At 33.1% G+C, this 11,365-nt stretch overlaps 1 protein-coding gene across 2 annotated transcripts in view; it reads right to left on the bottom strand.

Moving 5' to 3' along the window:
* The window catches only part of DSC1 (desmocollin 1), a 26,142-nt gene extending 20,426 nt beyond the window's left edge, over positions 1-5,716 (bottom strand). For both annotated transcript variants that reach the window (XM_006920006.1, XM_006920007.1), the window contains exons 1-4: positions 5,654-5,716; positions 2,740-2,824; positions 1,274-1,476; positions 3-113 (exon numbers count right to left, since the gene is read on the bottom strand). In XM_006920006.1, coding sequence (XP_006920068.1) covers positions 3-113; positions 1,274-1,476; positions 2,740-2,824; positions 5,654-5,716 — 462 coding nt within the window. The remainder of the gene's footprint in view (positions 1-2; positions 114-1,273; positions 1,477-2,739; positions 2,825-5,653) is intronic.
* Positions 5,717-11,365: the final 5,649 nt, after the last annotated feature.

Genomic DNA, 11,365 nt, shown 5'->3' with positions numbered 1-11,365 from the left:
ACATGTTGTGGAAATGGACCTAATGAGTTCTCCATCAGTGAACATGGAATAGGAGCCCATCGTCTCTTACTGCGTTTGAGGACTGAGTCATTGGTATGTCTCTTCTTAGGACGCTGCGTTTTATGAGAGAGGAAGAAATATAGCATTGCTTATCATTCTAAGAACTATAATTTGAACATATACATCAATATGAAGAAAATAAGTAAAGGGTGTACATAACAATATCATGGATAACCCCGAAACTATTTCTGTTTTTTATTATTTTGTTAATAAGATATACACACGCATAAGAACCAGTTTCACCTATTTCCTGATTTAATCAGTTAACCAACAAGAACTTTATAAGGCACTGATAAAAGATGCTGTCTTAAGTATAAACCCCCCTAGAATAGATAATCAATTAACAAATATTTAAGAATCAATTTTATTCCATTAGGAGTAGTATAATCAGAATTTGTTAAAACACTGCGTTTTAAAGTATTTGTTTACCTATATAATGATACAGATCAGCATTTGTTCAAGTATGTTTCATTTTGTGATGTGGAGACTCTTTATAATTTGGACGTAAAATAATGTTTCGAAAGCCTTAAGCACGTTCTAAATTTGATGAAGAGGAACTCTTGTAATCAAAAAGAATTTAGCTGGGGAAATCTCATAAATTGAATTACTTATTAATAAATGATTTTACAAGACCGAATTCATTGTGCAGATTTAGCTTAAGGTGAGATTTATATGAATGCCAGTAATGTTTGCCCTTCCCACTCCTTGATCATCACCACTCACTGCAAGAAAGTGAGTCTAGCATCAGAAAATTTAAACCAATCCTTTGGACTGGCCATTACTCCATTTTCTGAAGAGAAGATGGCAGTAAGCTTTAGACAACCTCTTCTCTTTAAAGAGAGACTCACACTCATAGTCACTTAGGAGAGAGCCACTCAGGGTGGAGTGCCAGCTTGAATCAGCTTTCACTGTTTTAGAATCACCCCTGTCTTGTTCTTCAGGTTGGTTGTTCTTATTGCCACATCTCAAAGCACTATCTGAAACCTTTGATAGTCTGACTTTGCTCCCGGACTACAGAGTTATTTATTTTCATACCATTTTGTAAATAGCTCTAGTACTCCTTAAAATAGTCTAGTCTTTACATGTGTTAATTATCAGTAGAATAGACAAACAAGTGAGCTTTAAAGAACAATAATTTTAACATGAAAGGAAATCTGTGAAATGAAGGACTTTCATAAACAGATTAATATGGTTAAATCTTTGCCTAATATACCTTCTTTCCTCTTGCTTCCAGTACAATTTTTATCTCTTTCTCTTCTTGCCTCTGACTGTCTGAAAGAAAAATGGAGAAACTCTTCCTTTCGGAAGACAAAACAAGGTCATGTGTTGTGTAAATTGAGCCATCTTCTAGAATTCTGAAGTCAGGATCACTTGACAGGATTAGGCTGGTTGACTGGAGACACTCCTTCAGATTCACTGCAGGGAAGAAATTTCACAGTAATTTGTAAGATGAAACACAATAGAACAAGTTTTACAGGAATAACAACTGCAAGTTAGTACATGAGAAGCAGAAAGTTACACTGGAATGTGTTGAATACTCCCTCTTCTAAAACTGAGGGGCCATGAAAATTAAATCATTATATTAATGAAGTCCCTGTTTCCACTACTTTCATCAGAAGTTAATTTATGAACAGATACAAAATATTTTCTTAGTGTCAATGGATTTATTGTTTCCACTTTAACTTCTGCTCATGGATTTGTACATGTATAAAAGATTTCATTATTTTATATTATATGTAGTATAACTATATGACTTCAGTAGATTTTGAACTTCTTTGCAATAATCTCTGATAGTTAAATCTTGCAAAAAATAAGAAAACCAGTCTATATTTATATAGTATTTCTTAGTAATATTGCAAATAATCATTCTATAATATTTTTTTGCAGTTTTAATAATCCCTTATAATACTTAATATATATTGTGGTTGCTATCAAAATATTTTCTTTACAGATTCATATTTAATACATTTAGCATATTTATTTTGTGTCTTTAGAGTGTAGGCTATGTATCTTTGAAATGTTTTGAAAATATTTAAAGGCTTAGTTTAAAACACTGATCAAAGCGATGCCTACCTTGGAAAGGATACCACTTATGTATTCAAAGTGTATTTTTCTAAATGTAAACTTAAGGTCAATAAAAAATCTTGATGGAGGGAATGTTATCCTTGGACTTTAGGTATGACTGTGGTAGTAGACTAGTTAAAATTTTATTTGATTTTCACAAGCTATTCTGTGAAAGAGATCACATAAATTTCTGAGTACCAGGTCATTGTAATCAACCTCAAGCACAACGTTTATTTTGAGACATTTACGTTTTGACACATTTGTTTTATTTGTAATCAATCGAAGAATCTTGGCTTTGGAATTTTGGTAGCAGATTAGTCAATATGAATTAAAATATGCTTCTGATTTTGGTATCTTGCTTTTTTTGAACTAAACTGAGATAATTCAGCCCTCTGATGTATGCTAATTTTTCTGGAAATAAAATGTATACAACTAACTTGGTACTTTAGTCGGTCGTTTCTAACCACTACCAAAAAACAAGTAGTTTATCTTGCATTCTATGTCGAATTTTAATGCCAAGTAGCTAGAATGTGGCTTTTATCCCAAACTTTATAAGAGTAGGCTGAAGCTAAGTGTAGCAGTTAAAACTATAAAATTCTTAATACTGTTTCTCACCTTTGCCTACAAGTTTTTCAGCCTGAAGATGAGAAGGAACTTGCAGAGAAATTTTCTGACAAGCATCGCAAAACAATATTAAAACCTCAAAAGAAAGGAAAAAAATCAGGAATTACATTTGATTACAAATTTTCTTCACAGTTTTGTCTTATTGATAAAAATATTGTCTATTTCAGCAACACATTCATCTTCTAATCTTTCAATATTTTTCACATTTATTTTAAAAGGAAACAGCAAAGAAAGTAACCTTAAAGACACCATGTCATTTAGTATCAATGAGAAAATTAAAACCTAAATTATATTGTATCATTTTAAGAAAATGTGTTATAAGTTATCGATTTTATTTAGACGTTATCTCTAAGCTCATTCTAAATGTCATTCTGATTTTTTAGCATAAAGTACTTAACTCTAGAATATAATAATCACACATTATATATTATAATGTATATAAATCATCATTTTTTACAGACCCAAGCAATTTGAAGATATAGTTTATTAAGTTTAGAAAATATTTGAGCATTTTTTTTAGCCACTTAACAACATCCACAAATATTCACTGATCTCAAATCACTTCTTCGACTGGCTTGGCATAAACTTCAAAGTTTCAAGAATCTCATTCATAAAATTAGTCTAAAAAGAAATAATTTCAAAAGATAAAGAGTAGCCTTCCACAGAGTTAAGATTTTTAATTAAAAATCAAGACACAGCTATTTTCTTAAAAAGCTATGTAGTTCAAGGAAAGAAGACAGAGACCACCTAAAAAATAAAAGTTAAGCTATCAGTTTAAGTGTCTTTACGTTCAAAACTATTTTGCTTCTTTTTCTTGCAGTATTTTATTTGCTTCCTCTTCTGTTTATTGAAATAACTGCTTTTTTACTATTTAAATATGAACTAGAGCAGAGCTAGATTTCCCTGAAATAGATCAGCTTTATGATCAATTTTTCTCTGGGAATATATTTTCAGATTTATGGGAGCCATTGTTTGGGAGAAGGAAAGACTATCAACCATATTGTAAATATACACTTCTTTTCCATCTCAAGTCTATTGGAAATATTGTATCAGTCTATTCAAATAGCCATGAGCTGCTTAACAATTGGGATACATTCTGGGAATGCATCGTTAGGTGATTTCCTTGTTGTGCAAACATCATAAAGTGTACTTACACAAACTTAGATGGTATAGCCTACTACTGTAATTGTACTGCTATACTTTTATATGACAGTGGGTTTATTTATACCAACATCACTACAAACACGTGAGTAATGTGTTGCACTATGACGTTAGGACACGACGTTAGCTGCAATGTCACTAGGTGACAGGAATTTTTCAGTTCCATTATAATCTTGTGGGACCAACATTGTATATGTGGTCCCACTGTTGAACCTAACATTATGTGGTGCATGACTGTACTTTGTAATTTTACAAAAACTCTGTTAGGCAGATACTAGCAAAGACTGGAATTTTTTAAAATCACATTTATATTTAAGTTTAATTTAAATAACCATTTTTGAAAACATGAAACATTTAATTTATTTGACTTTTTAATATTTTAGTCCTAATGCCAAAGAATGAACTAAATTATATGTTTAAATAACTTTCTGAGCATTAAGAGTTTTACTAATGATCTAAATACATAATGTGGAGTGTTTTGTAATTAGAAATATATATATATACACAAATATACACATATGCATACATATACATATACATGTATATGTGCACATATATACATATAAACACATTATTCTCATAGAATATTTTCACGTTCCCACAAATACACCTATTTTATTTCCTTCCTGCTCAGGACCCCCAGTATTTGCAAGAAGAGCCAATAGAGTTCTCCAGAAGTACTACTCCAGTCTTCAGGTTAAATTAGCTTGATGATTTGGAAGGAGCTGGGGTCAGACATCTTTGTGGTCATTATGGAAGTCAGGAATGAATGGGCAAGAGATAAACCAAAGGATACTGGACAGAGCAGAGACCAAAAGCAAAAGAAACCTGGGTGAATCATTGGAAAGTATTCACTACATTTTACCTAATACTAACTCAGGAAAGTTTTTGAGCCCGTCCCCCCACTCCCCACCTAGGCAGTTACAGAATTAAAAGGAAACCCTGAATCCCACATCATATTTTATTTATTTGGAAAAAATGTTTATCCCCATAAAACAAAATCTTTAAATTCTGAAAATCTAACTTGAAGTTAAAATATTTTGCTAAAATGAAAAAAAAGAAGGAAATTCAGTGCTCAGAAAGGCCAGATGTAGATGTGAAACAACTTCCCCCTCCCTTCTCCCCACCAAAGAAACATTAGCACCTGAGTTCACAGTTATAAAGCTATTAAAAACTTAAGTGGAACCAAGTTAATGGTATTTTTTCAAAGAAGGTTACATGTTTCTTTACTATTTTTCTCAAGTTAAACACTTTGCTTGAACTAAGAGTTCTGCCCTTCTCTTAGCTCTTCCTGGATAAAATTAAGAAAGTCTTGCATAACTCACATCTTCACCCAGGATCCCTTTTCTCTTCTCGAAGCTCAATGCAACTAAGCATGTTAAATAACTACAGCTTATTTAATGACGAGTAGCAAAAGCAAGCCTCAAAACCTTCTGCACCAAGTGCCTCAGGAATGAATTCATTCCACTGCTCCCTAGAAAAACACCACAGCAAGACTGAACAAGGAGTCCCCTTGAAAAACTAACTATTTGGCTGCAGGCACTTGAAAAGCCAGCAAAACACCTGCCATCCCAGGTCCCAAGTCTCTTAACTCTTCCTTGAATTTTTCTCAGATCTGTTTTTGTTCTCCCAGTCTGTCTTCTCTGCTTTCCCCTCCCATCCCTACTCTCTTTCAAGCCCAAACTGGAGGGAGGAAGCACATAGTAACATGCTTGAATTCCTTAATCCTTTTATTGTTACTCACCAGGAGAGAAAAAAGGAGCTGCTTACAGAAGATGCTCCCTGGGGCAGCCGAGGCCACAGCCATGAGAAGCGGTCTCAATGCTCAGGGATGGTGACTGGATAATAAGGCAGCTTGGGTTGCACAGGGCAGCTAAGCAGATTCCCAGGGGCTGGCACTTGTGCAGGTCACCCTGCTGTCCCCTTGGTGCAGGTCAGTTTGGTTTGGAGCAGAGTCGGGAGACAAGTGAAAAGTGACAGGAGGAGCAGAAGGAGAATTGCTTTCCTCCTATTCCTGGGACAGTCTTTCTTCCTCCAATTCAATTTCTTCTGAATGTAAAGAGGTTTTCCTGCAAGTGGGGAGGGTGGGGTACAAAACACCCCAAAACGCAGTCACTAGCTCCTCCTCACAGCAGCTTTCAAAACTTCTCCTGCCACTTGACACATAAGCAGAAGCAAGAGGGAACACCCTGGATCGTTGGCCCTCCTCCCTTTCCCTCTAGGTTGATGCTCTGAAGTCCTCCTCAGTTATTACCCACTCCTACATTCTCCCCTCCTTATTGGCATTATTAAACTATTTTGCCCGTAGGTACAAACATAAATTGTGCACAAACTCCATCCAAGGAAGTGATGCCTACTCAGCTACCATTAGCAAATCAGGGAACATATGCACCTGTAATCACATCATCAGAAGTTATCTCCCTATCTAAGCATTTAGGTGTGGTCTGTCTCATATAGTATTGCAGTTCTGCCAGAGATCCAGCTCTCTAGTCTACAGCAGTAACTTCATAGATGCATTGCGTCTACTCCCTTTATCTTCTGGCTACTGTGGTTTGGTATTCTAGATGTCACAGAAATTTACCAGACTGTATATGGACCTTATGAAAATAAGAGAATAAAAAAATAGCTGAGAAATAATTTTCTTATTGCATTCTTTTTGTTACTCATGAGGCAATTTTTTTTTTTTTGAGTATCTTTATTTGAGAACAACTACAATCTGAAACCAACTCTCTTTAAAATCACTCCATTCATCCTCATCACTTGTACATTACATGCAGGATAGCCTATCCTAAAAATACAATATTCCAACAGTTTAGTTTACACTAATGACCCTTGCAATGAGGACTTCAGCATCACATCTCCTGTCACAACTCGGTGAGTTTAACATCATTTGCGCACAATATTCATGACAGAGTTAAGAAAGGAGGGTAAATATTTTCAAATGGTAATTGCTTAATTTGGGGTATAGAGAGGGAACTAAAATTCTTAGCCACTGCTAAGAATCAGGAACCATGACGAGCATTGCAGTGAATTCTTCCAAACAGCCCGAAAGGATTCTTTTTAGATGATGAAACCACAAAAAAGTAAGTAATCATCCTTTGTGCATAAACCAGAGACAAAGGAGAACTAAACATTGGAACCCAGGTCTGACAGCCACCATTATGCAGTAACTTTGAAAAGGAGCAGAAATGATGCTCAGGTATACGGGGATTCTGTCTTGCTGAACAATAAGCAAGTTTGAGACTGTTAAAATATATTTGAAAGCAGTTACAATCTACATTTCTCAGTAACAGATAATCGTTACAGAATATTGTGGAAATTTGGCCTCTTTTGGGAGAGTTGTTATACAGTGAAGTAAAATGGCAGTTAAACTACTTATTTTATAAATTTTTATACCGGTAATTACTCTTCCTGCTCTTGCTACTTACTTATCTACTGCATGTTTAACTAAAAGGTAAAGATCCAGCCCAACATCCAGACTGAGGTGAAAATAATAATATAACTGCTTTTTGTAATTATGAGCCAAGAAGATTTGAGAAATAAAAACCCTGGGACAAGAACTAAAAGACATCTTGTAGTATTTTGTTGCTAAAGGTATAGCTGCCAATAAACATTTTGTGTCTGGATTGGAATTTGATTCTTAATAAGAAAATAAAATTACTTTAATTGGTTTTTTTATATTTGGTATTTTTGGAGAAAAGAATGAATATATACAAATAGGAATAATTATTTAAGGGTACATGTGTAGATCCAAGTATAATTCTGTGTATGTTTAAGCATAATTATCTAAGTGTATATCTAAATATATATGTCTGTAGCTTAAATAATTCAAAGATTCAAGTTCTCCATTTCTCCAATCCCGGAAAGTGGAAATACATTTTCCAGCTAATGAAGTTATCATCACATCTTCCTATATTATGAAAATGGAAAAAAAATACATTACAAAAATTAAATTGGTGATACTGAAAAAATTAGCATGTTGAAGAAATGTAAGGTAATGTTAAGTTCGGATGAATCCAGAATACTCCACAATTCTGGAAAATTGATTTTCTTGATCCTCCCTCTTTTAGACGACCATTACATATTTTCCTCTCTCATGATCTCTCTCGAAAATAATAGAAAAACTTGTACAAAAGCTAATTCCAATTCTCCTGTATGTTCTACTTACACACAAAGTTTTCCTTATCAAAGTATTTTCTTTATAGGAAAACAATGTATTATTATAATAAAATTGACTGCCTTAAAATCAAGTTAAATAAAAACAAAATTTATCTCCTCTAATTTCTGGCCATCAGATTCTTCAGAAAGAGCTCTATTTTTATTTTTTATTTTTATGTCTATGTTTATTGTATTGTATTTGTTTTAATCTATGTCTAACAACCTAACTGAGTGATTGATAGTGGTTAAGAGCTAAGACTGTAGCTAGACTTCGTGGTTTCAACAGCTGGCTTTACTACTTATTAGAAACATACCATTAGGGCAGTTACTTAACCCCTCATGTCTCAGTCTCTTCATCTATAAAATGGAGATAACGATAGCTGCTAATTTATAGGTTATTATGAAGATAAATGTGATATTACATAGAAAGCACTTTGAATAGTGTCAGGCTCATAACAAGCACTAATGTTTTACACATATAATTGCCTAGGTATGCAATGAAAAGTTAGAGACCGAATGAACTTAAAATGAAACAAACAAAATTATTGCAAATCCAAGGTGTCTTAGGTAAAAGCTATCCAAAGATATACAAACATGTTTATTCATTGAACACATATTTAAGGGTCCATATATTGGGCTCTGACCTCTGCTTGGAGCTGAGAACCATATAAAGAAAAAAGAAGGCAGATGTCTCTGTTTCTTAAAGCATACTTTGTGAAAGAAAACACAAATATAGTTCTCTTTCCAGTTCATAATATAAGGTAAAAAGAGGCACAGTAGCAGTTATTAAATACCTTAGCAATTTAGAGAGAAAATTTAAAAAGTTAATGATAATTACATTCTTAGTACAAAGACTGCTGTAGAAGAAAAGAATTTACTTTAAATATGTAAATGTTTCATGATCTGTTTTCCATCACAGATTTACGATCATACAGAGACAGATTTAAATCTAAAGACCCATATGACCCTTGCATTTCTTTAGTTTCTTAGCTTAAAGCATGTCAAGAAAATATACCTTCCTATGAATTTCAAAGTATATGTCTCATGGAAATAGAGTGACAAATTTTGTAAGAGATGTCTATGCATAACCAGAAAGCTCTGGTTATGAATAAATTCAATGACTCAAAGAAGCCATTTATTGACAGAATAATTATCTCTGTCAAACGACTTAATTTATTCTAAAAGACTCTGGACTGGTAGGAATGCTGTACACACTGAAGAATCCATAGCGAGGCACTTTGTGTTAAATATATATGATCTAAGATAAGGGAAACTACAGGGGTAGAACAGAGTGTGTGAGCTTAACATGGGAGAGTAGAACTGTATGAACAAAGGAAAAAGAAGTCTTAGCTATAGAGATATTTTGGGTCGCATGAGTTCGATGTTCTGCAGTGGAAAGCCCCTTCAATTTCACTAGACTCTCACACTTTTATTTAGGTAAAGGGTTATTAAAAATTAAAAGTAATGAATAAGTATTAATAATTACTAGCAATAATTTATTAAGGTTGTTAGCAAAGAATAATGATTAATTTTACATGAAGTGACCACTTCCCATTATTATCAAAACTGTTGGCAGACCTATAAAAAGAAATGTCAACACACATCTCTGTATAATTTAGAACTCTATTCAGCACATACATCTAACTCAAACTGACTTAGAAGAAACAAAACAAAACAAAATTATTAAAGATAAAGAGATTTTTAGATTATGTAATTGGAAAGTCCAGGGATATCCTAAATTCAGGCACAGCTTGAGCCAGATGATCAAATAATGTCACCAAGATATTGGCTCTTTCCGTTTCTTAGCTCCGTCTTTCTTTGTGTTGGTTTTGTTATCATTGTTTTGTCAGTGTGGAGGCAAAGATGGCCACCAGAAGCTCCAAGATTACATTCCATTGCTTTCGTAATCCATAGTTGACAGAGCGGGTCTTGTTTCCAATAGTTTGAGCAAAACAGTCCCTCTGACTAAATCTTGTCCATCAGCCTAAAGTGCAGAGGTGGGCTAGACCACATGAGCAAAAAGTGGTAGAGATTGTTACTCAAAGACAACTGTGGTCTGTTGACAGAAAAAGGAGGAATAGTATCTAGACAGGTAAATCAAAGATGTCAAAAACTAAGCTCTCTTTATTGTCACATCAATAATACCAGTCAATTATCCATCATTCATTTACTAACACCTTCTATATTCTAAGCATTACCCATGGTGTTGATGAGAGAAAGCTGAAGAATATATGACCTCTGCTCTTATGGAGTTTACAATATACTTTATGTTTTAAAAATAAGTTAAAATATTTCATATGATATGGTCAAGATGAAAATCTTGGATAAGGAACATTATGAAAGACTTTTATTCACTTCCTAATATTTCCTCCAATTATTTTTTTCTTTTTGGTCATCAAAGCTAAAGGATTTGAAAAGTGGTTGTTTTTTCAATGATAGAATCTTACTGTCATTTATTTATCTTATATATTAAAATCATATTATTAAATGTTGATTTTAAACATAAAAATATACTCAGTATCTAAACTTTATTAAAATAAAAAATCAGGAGAGAAATTTCACTCATTATCTAAAGGTAATTTCCCAGTATATAGCTTCCAATCTAGGTCTGTGCATAGAATTTTTAACATTTTTATACTGTACTGTAAATGTAATTTTATAGGATGAATTAACAATATAAATAGACATTTGTCCTATATCATGACAAGTCCTATATAGATATGTTAGTGACTATATTAAATTCTTTCAAATAAATGTATAATTCATTTCACTACTCCCTAATATCAATTTTTCATTATTATAAAGACCATCTCTATAGATAAATCACTTTCTGGCTTAAGGATTGTTTCTTGAGATAGAGTCCCACAAGCAGAAGTTCTAGGTCAAAGGATATAGGATTTAATGGCTCTTGGTATATAATGTCTACTTGCATCACAAAAACAAAGTACCAGTGTATATTCTTACTGACAATGAATGCAACAATAAATACCCTAGCCAAGATTGAATATTATTATTTCATTAAAAATTCTGCTATTTTGATAAGTAAGACACTATAATTTTAATCTGAATTATTTGCTTGGTCATGATGTCAAGCATTTTTTGCAACTGCCAGGCCATTGCATTTTTTTTAATGATGTATATGCTCTTTTACTATATTGACATATATTAGGAACTATGAGGAAATTGGCACTTTTGACATAAACCAGACATGTTAATAATTAAAACTCTCTTTTCGATGAAACTTTTTCTGAGATAAGAAGGTTGTTACACTTTTAGTTTCCAGTCTTTTATATATTTG

This window comes from Pteropus alecto, unplaced genomic scaffold (genome assembly GCF_000325575.1).
Source record: "Pteropus alecto unplaced genomic scaffold, ASM32557v1 scaffold146, whole genome shotgun sequence".
Taxonomy (NCBI): Eukaryota; Metazoa; Chordata; class Mammalia; order Chiroptera; family Pteropodidae; genus Pteropus; species Pteropus alecto.
The sequence above is the reverse complement of the archived record's forward strand: the minus strand, read 5'-3'. Positions and strand labels throughout refer to the sequence as shown.